At 43.5% G+C, this 14,864-nt stretch overlaps 1 protein-coding gene across 1 annotated transcript in view; it reads left to right on the forward strand.

The window, feature by feature from the left end:
• Nucleotides 1-1,890: 1,890 nt before the first annotated feature.
• The window catches only part of LOC311147374 (semaphorin-3F-like), a gene marked incomplete at its 3' end in the record, with an annotated part of 50,828 nt that continues 37,854 nt past the window's right edge, over nucleotides 1,891-14,864 (forward strand). Inside the window, exon 1 of the mRNA XM_084184064.1 lies at nucleotides 1,891-2,017. Within this exon, the coding sequence (XP_084040190.1) occupies nucleotides 1,915-2,017 (103 nt within the window). The 5' untranslated portion in view covers nucleotides 1,891-1,914. The remainder of the gene's footprint in view (nucleotides 2,018-14,864) is intronic.

A 14,864-nucleotide genomic window follows, 5' to 3' on the forward strand; every position in this document is an offset into this window, starting at 1 on the left:
AACCCAGAGAAAATTATTTTATGTAGAGGTGCTGACTAACACCGAATAAACTATAAGCTGTAAAAATAATAAAGAGAGTGTATAAGACAATGTATAAACTCACTGTGCCTTCTTCAGGGTGTCAACCTCATGGAAACCATGTGTTTGATGAATTCAATACCATTCCATTGATTCCGTTCCATTACTATGAGCCCGTCCTCCCCAATTAAGGTGCCACCAACCTCCAGTTGTCCCTAACTAGCCCCATAGGGGTATCGAATGTCAAACCAAATTGACCATGGGCATTACGATCTGGGCGTCGTGCAGCTGCGTTCTGAATTGATGATTACTTGGGTGCTGCCAGCTGTGGGCATGTGGGCAGGATTGAAATAAACCCAACCCAGAGAAAATTGTAACAGTACCCTTCATTCCGTAACATAAATTATTTTCTAATTAACTTGTAAGTCTCCGTTTTGGATGAGACTGACTTTATGACCAAAATTATCCTATTTACACTTTGTAGTCAATTTTGACACTATAATAAATGTTTTTGACCCATATGATGCCACTTAGGCCATTTTCAAAAGGAGAAGTTGCTTATTACGTTCAGTTGCTCTTTAAATAGGATAGCTTTCTTAGGGCCAGTTTCCCAGACACAGTATTAGGCCTTGTCCTGGACAAAAAAAAACATTCTCAATGATGAATATTCACTGAATGTGCTTTTTAGTCCAGAACTTGGCTAAATCTGTATCAGGGAAACCGGCACCTAATGTTTACTAGTTCCCGATATTTCTGCATCAGATGGTAGTTATAAGTGCACTCTTTTTAAAACGTTTTTTTTTTTACATTTTTACATTTAGCAGACGCTCTTATCCAGAGTGCATACAAAAAAATTATAATCATAATGCCCCCCCCGTGGGAATCGAACCCACAACACTGGTGTTGCAAACACCATGCTCTACCAACTGAGCTACACGGGACCCTTTTGTTGTTTTGTTATTGATAGTGTTCTTGAAATGAGAATTTGTACCTATTGACATGCTAATGATATATCTCAGTAATGAGGACATTTTAGTCTTAACTCTGGTTCTGACAAAGAAAGCTTCAATGCTTACTGACCTGCAAACAGATTATTATAAGGGTCAAGGCTTTTGAGGGGGTGATTTCAGTGTGAATGGGACATTTCAGAGGACTAGAAGTTATTTTTAACTTCTCAAAACTACCCTTTTCTGTGCAAGGGATGTTTCAGTGGACGTGGAAGTAGAGATCTTCACGGATCCACCTGTACCCGAATATCCGAGACCCGATCCGGGACCCGAGCGGGTCCTGACCCAGAATTCTAAATAATGTAACGGGTCTGGGTCGGATCTGATATGATTGTCACGGGTCTCAGGTATGTGTAATTTTAACTGACTTGTCCGGAAGGACCCATACCGAGCCGAACGCGACTGCTGCAGTAGAGAGAGAGAGAGAGAGAGAAATGGTATAATCTCTCACACTCACAGTAGCTTACACACAGCACGGCCCCAGCTAGAGTGTCACCTCTCTCTACCTCCTCTCCCTCGCGCTTTATCACTTCTGGTCAATAAAGTAGCAAAGAAATTGCCCTTTCTACAGCTTCCGTCACTCAGCTCTGATGGGAACAGGTCTGGATCCGATCAGGTCTATACGGAATGGATCTGGTTGTCCTCGGGTCCATTCGGAACAGGTCTCTATATTAAAAAATTTGATTCATGTATATATCGGGTCCAGATGAAAAAGCCCCAGGTCTATTTTGGAACGGCTCTAACGTTTTGGACATGTGAAGGCCTCTACGTGGAAGTCTCTCTAAATGGTTGCAATGATATGACGGTTTTAAGTGATGTTCAGTTCATCTGTATTGCTTTTCCCTTTCCCCTTTGTAGGACTCCAAAGGTTAACACTGCTGTCATTGCTATGGAGACCACCCAAGTCCTCCTCCTCTTTCTCCTGAGTTTATTTGTCTACAGTTGCCATGCCAACGCTCGGACTGCTCCCAGAGTGCATTTGTCATACAAAGGTGAGCCTTACTTTATTTTTAGTGAGTGTTCACTTGACAGATATTGTCTTGGATATTCTTAGTAGGAAGATAAACATAGCTTTAGTGAAATTCTGTGTAATTTAAATAGAAAGCTCTTAAACTTCAAAACAACCACATCTTTTCTTTCAAAGCAAAACAGATCTGCAGCTTAACTTAATTACTTTTCATGGACTGCTTTTAAAGTTAATGCTGGTAGATGTATACACACTGATGCTTTGAGGCTGATATTATGATAATTATCCAACAGCAACTTTCCCCAACACTTAAGACAATTACAGTCAGTGTATTTAACTACGAATGCCCTAATCTTTCAATTTTAGTTTTATGTGAAAGACTTCAGAGCTGGGGTCTTGAGAGCGACATAAGTCTTCCAATGAAATACATCAATTTCACTTTGAACACAATAGTAATTTAGAACCCCAAACGTTGATGTGCATTTTGCCCAAAAGCAAAACGATACCTTTCTTCGATACTGACAATAAGACTCTTTCTCATATATACAGTACCAGTCAAAGGTTTTGCTTTATTTTTTACTATTTTCTACATTGTAGAATAATAGTGAAGACATCAAAACTATGAAATAACACATATGGAATCATGTAGTAGCCAAAAAAGTGTTAAACAAATCTAAATATATTTTATATTTGAGATTCTTCAAAGTAGCCACCCTTTGCCTTGATGACAGCTTTGCACACTCTTGGCATTCTCTCAACCAGCTTCACCTAGAATACTTTTCCAACAGTCTTGAAGGAATTCCCACATATGCTGAGCATTTGTTGGCTGCTTTTCTTATAATATAATAATAATATGTCATTTAGCAGACGCTTTTATCCAAAGCGACTTACAGTCAGTCATGTGTGCATACATTTTTATGTATGGGTGGTCCCGGGGATCGAACCCACTACCCTGGCGTTACAAGCGCCATGCTCTACCAATTGAGCTACAGAGGACCACCACTTTCACTCTGCGGTCCAACTCATCCCAAACCATCTCAATGGGGTTGAGGTCGGGTGATTGTGGAGGTCAGATCATCTGATACAGCACTCCATCACTCTCCTTCTTGGTCAAATAGCCCTTACACAGCCTGGAGGTGTGTTGGGTCATTGCCCTGTTGAAAAATAAATGATAGTCCCACTAAGCCCAAACCAGATGGGATGGCGTATCGCTGCAAAATGCTGTGGTAGCCATTCTAGTTAAGTGTGCCTTGAATTCTAAATAAATCACAGACAGTGTCACCAGCAAAGCACTCCCACACCATCACACCTCCTCCTCCATGCTTCACGGTGGGAACCACACATGCGGAGATCATCCGTTCACCTACTCTGCATCTCTCAAAGACATGGCGGTTGGAACCAAAAATCTCAAATTTGGACTCATCAGACCAAAGGACAAATTTCCACCGGTCTAATGTCCATTGCTCGTGTTTCTTGGCCCAAGCAAATCTCTTCTTCTTATTGGTGTCCTTTAGTAGTGGTTTCTTTGCAGCAATTCGACCATGAAGGCCTGATTCACGCAGTCTCTGAACAGTTGATGTTGAGATGTGTCTGTGACTTGAACTCTGTGAAGCATTTATTTGGGCTGCAGTTTCTGAGGCTGGTAACTCTAATGAACTTATCCCTGCAGCAGAGGTAACTCTGGATCTTCCTTTCCTGTGGCAGTCCTCATGAGAGCCAGTTTCATCATAGCGCTTGATGGTTTTTGCAACTGCACTTGAAGAAACTTTCAAAGTTCTTTACATGTTCCGTATTGACTGACCTTCATGTCTTAAAGTAATGATGGACTGTCGTTTCTCTTTGCTTATTTGAGCTGTTCTTGCCATAATATGGACTTGGTCTTTTACCAAATAGGGCTATCTTCTGTATACCACCCCTATCTTGTCACAACACAACTGATTGGCTCAAACGTATTAAGAAGGAAAGAAATTCCACAAATAAACTTTTAAGAAGGCACACCTGTTAATTGAAATGCATTCCAGGTGACTACCTCATGATGCTGGTTGAGAGAATGCCACGAGTGTGCAAAGCTGTCATCAAGGCAAATAAAATATATTTTGATTTGTTTAACACTTTTTTGGTTACTACATGATTCCATATGTGTTATTTCATAGTTTTGATGTCTTCACTATTATTCTACAATGTAGAAAATAGAAAAAATAAAGCAAAACCCTTGAATGAGTAGGTGTGTCCAAACTTTTGACTGGTACTGTATATATATTTCTCTTTGTTTTCTTTATCTGAACAAAAAAAAAATTGTAATAAATATCACTCCTCCTTCCTCACGATGTCTCTGTGGAGCTCTGTGTACATGTGTGTGTGCCTGCGTCTCTGTCTGAATTTGCTATTTGTGACACAAAGGGACACACTTTGCCACCCTCTGTGCGGGGGGGGGGGGGGGACAGGATCTGTTGGCCCTCTGCTATGGCCGGGGGGTCACTGGTGGCGCCCACATCTCAGGAGGTCTAAGCTCACGATGTAACACTAGAACCACACAGAATGCAGGGCTGGATGGATGATGAAGGGAGGAAGGAAGAGGAGAAATCTGGTGTAGATGGAGAAGAAAAGAGAGTTTGAGGAGAGAGGGAGTAAAATATAGGCTAGAGGGGAAGGGAGAGAGATGTAAACTTTGTGTGTGTGTGTGTGTGCGTGTGTAGAGAGAGAGAGAGAGAGAGTGTGAGGAGAGAGAGTGGTGAGAATGAGAAATGGAGACAGACATGGGTGTGGATATTGAGGGAGGGAAGAGGAGAGGTGTCACTGTGAAGGAGAGAGAGGTGACGTGGTGGTGGGCTGTCCTTGGTTATGTGTGCGTAGGTGACAGTGAAACAGATTCCTCTTCTGAGAGACAGTCTGTCAGAAATAGCCTGCCATTGTTGCTGTGTTTAGCTCAGCAAATGCACAGGGAAGCCCCCCGAAGAACGCAAGGACCCAGCTCCAACAACCTGCTTCAACATGCAAGACAGACATGTCTGTTATGCAGAGCGGGGCCTGTCATCTTGTCCCAGACGCACTCTCTCAAGGCAGACTGCAGAAGCCTCTGCCGTCTGCTCGTTTATCCTGCACTGTGTCTGAATCTGTTTAATGACTGTGTAGTGGCACAATAACATTAAAACCCAATATCATTTTCTGAAACCTAATATTACAGGCAGAGAAGACAAAAACCTCACACGCAGAAAATAATAGAATAATTGGAAGGATATGTCCGTCCAAATGTTAAAGTAAGAATATCAATTTGGAAAACAACCCTTTGTCCGGCAATATTGTCCCCTATCTCCTTAAACCCTTCTACCAACTTGTCTGGTCCACTCTTTGTCCCCCCACTTTGCCTCTGTCAAAACAGCAGCACAAGCAGCATACTTACTATCTTCTTCATATTTGGTGTTTGATGGTTTTTCCATCGCTATCTGACACAGACCAGGCTACAGTGAGGGAAAAAAGTATTTGATCCCCTGCTGATTTTGTACGTTTGCCCACTGACAAAGAAATTATCAGCCTATAATTTTAATGGTAGGTTTATTTGAACAGTGAGAGACAGAATAACAACAAAAAAATCCAGAAATATGCATGTAAAAAAATTTATAAATTGATTTGCATTTTAATAAGGGAAATAAGTATTTGACCCCTCTGCAAAACATGACTTAGTACTTGGTGGCAAAACCCTTGTTGGCAATCACAGAAGTCAGACATTTCTTGTAGTTGGCCACCAGGTTTGCACACATCTCAGGAGGGATTTTGTCCCACTCCTCTTTGCAGATCTTCTCCAAGTCATTAAGGTTTTGAGGCTGACGTTTGGCAACTCGAACCTTCAGCTCCCTCCACAGATTTTCTATGGGATTAAGGTCTGGAGACTGGCTAGGCCACTCCAGGACCTTAATGTGCTTCTTCTTGAGCCACTCCTTTGTTTCCTTGGCCGTGTGTTTTGGGTCATTGTCATGCTGGAATACCCATGCACGACCCATTTTCAATGCCCTGGCTGAAGGAAGGAGGTTCTCACCCAAGATTTGACGGTACATGGCCCCGTCCATCGTCCCTTTGATGCGGTGAAGTTGTCCTGTCTCCTTAGCAGAAAAACACCCCCAAAGCATAATGTTTCCACCTCCATGTTTGACGGTGGGGATGGTGTTCTTGGGGTCATAGGCAGTATTCCTCCTCCTCCAAACACGGCGAGTTGAGTTGATGCCAAAGAGCTCCATTTTGGTCTCATCTGACCACAACACTTTCACCCAGTTCTCCTCTGAATCATTCAGATTTTCATTGGCAAACTTCAGACGGGCCTGTATATGTGCTTTCTTGAGCAGGGGGACCTTGCGGGCACTGCAGGATTTCAGTCCTTCACGGCGTAGTGTGTTACCAATTGTTTTCTTGGTGACTATGGTCCCAGCTGCCTTGAGATCATTGACAAGATCCTCCCGTGTAGTTCTGGGCTGATTCCTCACCGTTCTCATGATCATTGCAACTCCACAAGGTGAGATCTTGCATGGAGCCCCAGGCCGAGGGAGATTGACAGTTCTTTTGAGTTTCTTCCATTTGCGAATAATCGCACCAACTGTTGTCACCTTCTCACCAAGCTGCTTGGCGATGGTCTTGTAGCCCATTCCAGCCTTGTGTAGGTCTACAATCTTGTCCCTGACATCCTTGGAGAGCTCTTTGGTCTTGGCCATGGTGGAGAGTTTGGAATCTGATTGATTGATTGCTTCTGTGGACAGGTGTCTTTTATACAGGTAACAATGAGCACTCCCTTTAAGAGTGTGCTCTTAATCTCAGCTCGTTACCTGTATAAAAGACACCTGGGAGCCAGAAATCTTTCTGATTGAGAGGGGGTCAAATACTTATTTCCCTCATTAAAATGCTAATCAATTTGTAACATTTTGTACATGCGTTTTTCTGGATTTTTTTGTTGTTATTCTGTCTCTCACTGTTCAAATAAACCTACCATTAAAATTATAGACTGATCATTTCTTTGTCAGTGGGCAAATGTACAAAATCAGCAAGGGATCAAATACTTTTTTCCCTCACTGTATTTGCAATACCAGGAACTGAGGAACTTTCTCAGAGTACTCAACCACCTCCGGAGCGACAATGACGCTTCTCCCTAATGTGATAAATACTTTAATTGGGAAAGAATAACAACCACTGTGTCAATTAGTGGAAAACACACCGAGATCTGGGAAGAGGATTTAACCCTTTCCACGTACCAACACATTGGTGTGATCATTCTATAGCGGTCCCTGCAGCGTACGCTCAAACCGGTGTGATTAGAATGCTTATTTAGAACGTCCAGTTTAAAATCAAATCAATAGTTATTAGTCACATGCGCCGTATACAACATGTGTAGACCTTACCGTGAAATGCTTACTTACAAGCCCTTAACCAACAATGCAGTTCAAGAAATAGAGTTAAGAAAATATTTACTAAATAAAATAAAGTCCAAAATGAAATAAAAAGTAACACAATAAAATAACAATAACGAGGCTATATAAAGGGGGTACCGGTACCGAGTTTTGATTGACGCCACAGTCAGCGGTTGAGCTGGCCACACTGTTTTTTCACAGAAACATTTTGCACAAACACGGTCTTTACAACGTTATGTCCTGAAAGTGACCTGTTTATTTTTGGATGCAAGGTTCAGATATTCACAGCAATAGCGACAGCATTACACAATCATCCAAACCGGAAAATGTAGGGTACATTAGTCCTAACGCTAACTGAGAAAAGATTGATGTAACACAAGCGGTCATATTCAGCTAACTCTCGGCTGACAGACACCATAAAATGAATTAGCTAATAGCAATTACTATTTACAATTCATCACATCACTGGTGCGCTCACCATTGATCTAAATGATTGAGTAAAACACTTTCTAAAAATGTTAAGTAATCCGAAAATGGGTAGGTTGTGTGCGCCACCATGTTTGTTTTTCCGCTTCAACCAAAGATAAGAAGAGGAGACAAGATGTGTTTGGTCTGTTTGCAGTATGCATGTTGAAGGGGGTGTGTCGTCTACCATCATTCACTTCCCTTCATTCACTTCCGGAAGTTTACTCGAAAGATGAGTGAGCCATCCCTTCACCTCATTTTGTTATAACATCTTTGGTCTGACAGACGTGACACCCATAATGCATTGTATAATCTCAACAAACATGGCGCCACACATAGCTGTCAAATAGCTTAGCATTAGCTCATCATAATCAGTACAACCTTCAAAAAAGTATTTTACACACATCATATGTGTCCATTACAATCTATGCAAGAATTGGAATGCATGATTTGTCACCAGTACTTGTAAACGTGAATCAAACAGTAAATACATTATGTTCCATACATACATACTATATGCTACAGTAGAAAACATCAAAACAACTCCACCTTACTACAGCACGCACGGGTAAATGTTGTACGGAAATCAACCAGGCAGTATCTCTGACATTTTCTGACTGTTGTGGACAGAGAAGATTTTTAATACATTATTTCGTTTCCGCAGGGGTATGCCACTTCACCACCATATAATTAATCAGATATCACTTCATACATAGTTTTATTCAAGAGACTGTTCCAGTTAATATTTAAATGTCTGAAATTGTTTGAGATACCCGATTATTAGTTCCGTCACCATATTAGAATCCCCACATATAATTACTGAATATCTCATACATAAATAACCCTTAGTTTAATAAATAATTGCTTTTTCTTATTTGCATCAGATGCTTTGTATACAATTATCCCTCTTATTTTTGTTCCTCTAAAGAAGCAGTCCAATAATAAATCATCGATGTCTGCAAAGTCTTTGCTTACCTTCTACTGGGGACTTAGTTTCTCATCTTTCTTTTAAACTTGGCTTTGGATGGGAAGTGTGAACAGCGTTTCACTCCACCTGCTTGAGTGGTGGGGGTAACTAACTCTGACAGGGAAGGGAGCAGAGGGGAGGGAGCCAGGGGGGAAGGGATTCGTCATCACCTCTCTCATTTCGGGGGTAGAGGAATTAGTACTGAAGTCTGACCCGCTCGCGTCCTGCGGCTGGACCTGTAGGATTGGATACTCTCGTCGACACCTTCCTCAGAGATCTGGACACCCTCACCTTTGCATTCAGCTCCCTCAGCTTCTCTCTCATTCACTGGCTCAGCTGCGCTCTGACCTGTAGTGGTGATGTCGAGCTCTGCCGTGGTGTGGGGGATGTAACGCACTGTCGGGTCGGTGGCTCTCTCTATCTCTCTCTCTCTCTTTCTTTCTCTCTCTCTCTCCTCTTCTGGCTCTTCCTCTGGGCTGGATTGGGGACCAGCCCTCGATTTGTAGGCATAAGACTGGGGACACTTGAAGAAGTCATGGCCCTCTTTTGCATAGAGGGTGCACTGGCTTGGAGACTCACAGTCCCTGGATTTGTGTCCAAGGTCTCCACATCTCCAACACTCCACCTCTGGGTAATCCTTGCCCTGGTGGTCTAGCCCCTTGTAGATGTAACACCGAGGGGCCTGTCCAGGGTAGGAGATCTTCCCGTTGTACGGTACCAGGGAGATTGATTTAGGGATTGTTATCGACTGCCCACTTGTTGTTTTGTGCACGCGCACTTTATACTTGCGTACTCCATACCATATCCCAAACGTATCCACAGGTTTCACTGCAGGTTGTAAAATAGTGCAGTACTTGTTTAGAAACAGTTCGACGTCGTGATCGGGAACTCTTCCCGTCCAGAACTTTACAAAGACCATCTTGACGTCCAGCTCAATGGAGGACTCTACTGTCCAGTCCTTCCACATTTCTTCTCTCTGCTCCATGGCAAAATTAGTAGAATTGCATGAAATGTGTTATACAAATTGTTAGCAGACATGCGTAATTGAGTGACTGTCAGTGACTGACATCGGGGCGGCAGGTAGCTTAGTGGTTAAGAGCGTTGTACCAGTAACCGAAAGGTCGCTGGTTCTAATCCCCGAGCCGACTAGGTGAAAAATCTGTCGATGTGCCCTTGAGCAAGGCACTTAACCCTAATTGCTCCTGTAAGTCGCTCTGGATAAGAGCGTCTGCTAAATGACCAATTAATTAATTAATTTAAAAAAAAACTGCTGATCCACAATCAAATTTCAAAATTTCACCTCGTGTATTCTACTATTCTAACTCTCAAAAGTAAGATGAGATCCCGACTGAGTTCCAAAAATGTAATTATTATTATTATTATATATTTTTTGGGGGGTCAGGGGACCTGTTTTTGGACAGTGATCCGCGGGGCAACGGTCTGCCAGTTGCCCATCCCGGCTTTAATGCACTTGCTTCAACTCAACATTACATTTTGATATCCAGTGATACAATTTCAGAAATAATATATTCTAATTATTTCACTTCAGAAAGAGTCAAATCCATCCTATGTAGAGCCGGACTGATATGTTTTTTGGGTCCGATACCGAGTCTGCTTTTGGGGGAACAAAACTTAACGATACCGATATATTTGCCATTATACTGTTTTACAGCGGGAAAATTAAAGTGACATTTTCCAACACTGAATTCTCATAAATTGCCATCCAAAAGAGCAATTGTCCAATAACTATGATTTAAATGTTGATTTTATACATTGTGAGAGTAAGGACACATCATGAGAATGGCAGCAATTGTTCAGATAAGCATGAGATTCCCTTTTTTCATCCTATTTGTTGAATATTGGTTATAGCGGTAAAAGGACAATATCGGACGATAATATCGGTAAACCAATATATTGATCGGGCTCTAATCCTATGATATCACTTCAGAAAGAGTAACATCCATCCTATGATTTCACTTCAGAAAGAGCAACATCCATCCTATGATATCGCTTCAGAAAGAGCAACATCCAGTTATATCATTTCAGAAAAAAATGAAAAACGTTCTGCTTCCCTTTGCATAGTCTTTGCGTTTTCTAACCTGGTAGCGAACTGTGCTATTCCCACAACATTCTTGCAGAAAATCCATTATAAGATGATCATCTTTTAGTGTAATGGGGTGTATGGCTATAGGATAGACTACGTTACAGTCAATTCTGCTTAATAAGATTTACATATAAAATAACCAACTAATTGTAGAGGCCAAAAAATGTGGGACCAACTTTAACATTTTAGCCTACTTTGCTTGTACAAACAAATTAGTCATAAGAATCAAAAATTGATTCTGAGGCTCTCAGGGAATGGATTACTTTAGCTGGCTCCTCTGTTTTAAGAGTGTGTGTTTTGTTGTCAACTTAAATCTATAGCTTCAGTATAATGGCTATTTGCAGCCGTTGACCCTTGTGCAGTGTTTTGAGTTCAAGATATATTGTATGAGTTAATGCATTACACTATTCCTAGATGAAAAAGTATGCAAATGTCCCAAATAGTTATATTAGGTATTTGGAAATAGAATATTCATTGGAACATTGATGGATAGAAAGCCGGAAGACACTCAAGGTCCAGCGGCTGAGAACCAAGCATTGCCTTATTACATTTCTTTCCCTTGAGAAGGTTTGTGGAACTCAGCCCAAATGAGATACTTGACCGGCCCAGCTTTGTAAAAAGTCAACCCCTTGAAGGACCCTTGTGGCAATAGCAGTCTCTGTCCAAAGAGCTGGCCACCTGCCAGCACTTGGCTACCTGCCACTAATACAGTTCAAAGTGCTTCTAATGATTGAAGAGTAAGGGACCGCTGTCAGGGGGGCCAGTGGTACGCTGTTGAGCCAGTCATTAGCAATAGGGCAAACACCAGAAATCAGATAAAGAAAGTGAATGTTTCCTCAAGGAGCCCCTATATGCCTGGAAAGCTGATAAGTGCCTAGTGCCCAGACTAGTACCAGGTATAGCATGAGACCTGGGATGTCCAAAAAACGTTATCTGTAAGACCCCTTATCACTCACTCACTCACTCACTGACTCTTCGCTAGCATTAGGAGTGTACCACCTATGGCTGTAATGGTCATGGAATTTGGGATGACGTAATTGGCCAGACAAATGACCGGGGTCAATCTAATAAAATAAAATACAAATGTGGATGCACATTTTCTTCTTTCCTCCGCTCCTGACTGCATGTGCTGCCATATAAATAGAATGAATAGAATGCTGTGGTAGCCATGCTGGTTAAGTGTGCCTTGAATTCTAAATAAATCACAGACAGTGTCACAATCAAAGCACCCCAACACCATAACACCTCCTCTTCCATGCTTGACGGTGGGAAATACACATGTGGAGATCATCCGTTGACCCACACCGCGTCTCACAAAGACACGGCGGTTGGAACCAAAAATCTCAAATTTGGACTCCAGACCAAAGGACACATTTCTACCGGTCTAATGTCCTTTGCTCGTGTTTCTTGGCCCAAGCAAGTCTCTTCTTATTATTGGTGTCCTTTAGTAGTGGTTTCTTTGCAGCAATTCGAGCATGAAGGCCTGATTCACAAAGTCTCCTCTGAACACTTGATGTTGAGATGTGTCTGTGACTTGAACTCTGTGAAGCATTTATTTGGGCTAAAATTTCTGAGGCTGGTAACTCTAATGAACTTATCATCCCCTAATTACCCCTACTTGGTACCATCAGCGTTGGGGTGCCCAGCCCGGGTACTCCCAGCAGAGGGTGCCAACGTTGCGGCACGTACCTCCCCTCTATTACCAACCCCCGGGGTAGACCTCCCGGGATACCACACACCCCCACTTAGCCCTGACCGGGAGGGAGGCGTGCTCAGGGCTAGGTTTGCATCCCTCCTGGAGAGGGCGTCCACATTGCCGTGCTGGGCCCCCGACCTGTGGATGACAGAGAAAGAGAATCGCTGTAAGGACAGGAACCAGCGGGTGATGCGGTCATTCGTGTCCTTACCTCTTGCCATCCACAGGAGGGCGGCATGGTCAGTGATTAGGGTGAACTTCCTCCCGAGGAGGTAATACTTGAGGGTGTCCAGCGCCCACTTCACTGCGAGGCACTCCTTCTCGACAATCGAGTACTTCTTTCCCTCGGGAGGAGCTCCCTGCTGACATACATTATGGGGTGCTCCTCGCCTTCCTGCTCTTGGGACAAGACGACCCCTACCCTTGTGTCAGATGAGTCTGTCTGGACCAAGAGGTGTTTTGAGAAGTCCGGGGTGACGAGTACCTGGTGCGAACATAACGTGTCCTTCAGGGCCTGGAATGCTGCCACTATGTCCTCCATCCATCGCACCATCTGGGGTAGGCGTGCCTTCATTAGGTCTGTGAGGGGAGGAGCTATTGCGGCAAAGTTAGGTACAAATCGACTGTAGTAGCCTGCTAACCCCAGGAACAACTTCACCTGCCTCTTGGCTCGGGGGACCGGCCATTCCCTAATGGTGGCAATTTTTTTTCTTGGGGCTTGACATTTCCCTGCCCGATTCGATAGCGCAGGTACTCCACCTCGGTGTAGCCCAGCTTGCACTTGTGGGGGTTCGCGGTTTGCAACCTGAAAGGCCGCTCAGCAAAGAAGAAGCAACTGCTCCAAAACTGCCATAAAAAGGCCAGACTACGGTTTGCAACTGCACATGGGGACAAAGATCATACTTTTTGGAGAAATGTCCTGTGGTCTGATGAAACAAATATAGAACTGTTTGGCCATAATGACCATCTTTATGTTTGGAGGAAAAAGGGGGTGCTTGCAAGCCGAAGAACACCATCCCAAACGTGAAGCACGGGGGTGGCAGCATCATGCAGTGGGGGTGCTTTGCTGCAGGAGGGACTGGTGCACATCACAAAATAGATGGCATCATGAGGAAGGAAAATTATGTGGATATATTGAAGCAACATCTCAAGACATCAGTCAGGAAGTTAAAGCTTGGTCGCAAATGGTCTTCCAAATGGACAATGACCCCAAGCATAATTCCAAAGTTGTGGCAAAATGGCTTAAGGACAACAAAGTCAAGGTATTGGCGTGGCCATCACAAAGCCCTGACCTCAATCCTATAGAACATTTGTGGGCAGAACTGAAAAAGTGTGTGCAAGCAAGGAGGCCTACAAACCTGACTCAGTTACACCAGCTCTGTCAGGAGGAATGGGCCAAAATTCACCCAACTTATTGTGGGAAGCTTGTGGAAGGCTACCCGAAACTTTTGACCCAAGTTAAACAATTTAAAGGCAATGCTACCAAATACTAATTGAGTGTATGTAAACGTCTGACCCACTGGGAATGTGATGAAAGAAATAAAAGCTGAAATAAATCATTCTCTCTACTATTATTCTGACATTTCACATTCTTAAAATAAAGTGGTGATCCTAACTGACCTAAGACAGGGAAGTTTTACTAGGATTAAATGTCAGGAATTGTGAAAAATTGAGTTTAAATGTTTTGGTGTATGTAAACTTCCGACTTCAACTGTAGCCCCCCCGGGGTGGAGAAGGCCGTCTTCTCCCGGGAGGTCGCTGCCAGCGGCACCTGCCAGTACCCTTTTGTCAAGTCCAGGGTGCTGACGTATCTCGCCTTCCCCAAGCGGTCGATCAGTTCGACCTCCCGGGCCATGGGGTAGGCATCAAATTTACTGACCTTGTTCAGGCCCCGGAAGTCGTCGCAGAACCAGACGGTTCCGTCTGGTTTTGGTATCAGCACTATAGGGCTAGACCCCTCACTGTGGGACTCCTCCAGTACCCCCATCTCTAGCATTGTTGTCACTTCCCGCTGGGTCGCCGCCCTCCAGGCTTCTGGTCTTCCCCCATGGAAACTTTGACAGAGGGTGGGTTCTGCTGTGGCTGGGTCCACGTTGCGCACAGCGCCTCTCGTGCATGCCACCTCTTCAGAAGGTTCACATGGTAAAGCTGGAGGGGTTTCTCTGCACCGGTTGGCGGACCTTATAATTGACGTCGCCTACCCGCTCGACGATGTCGTAGGGCCCATGCCACGTAGCCAGGAATTTGCTC

This window comes from Coregonus lavaretus (genome assembly GCF_964263955.1).
Source record: "Coregonus lavaretus genome assembly, chromosome: 20".
Classification (NCBI taxonomy): Eukaryota; Metazoa; Chordata; class Actinopteri; order Salmoniformes; family Salmonidae; genus Coregonus; species Coregonus lavaretus.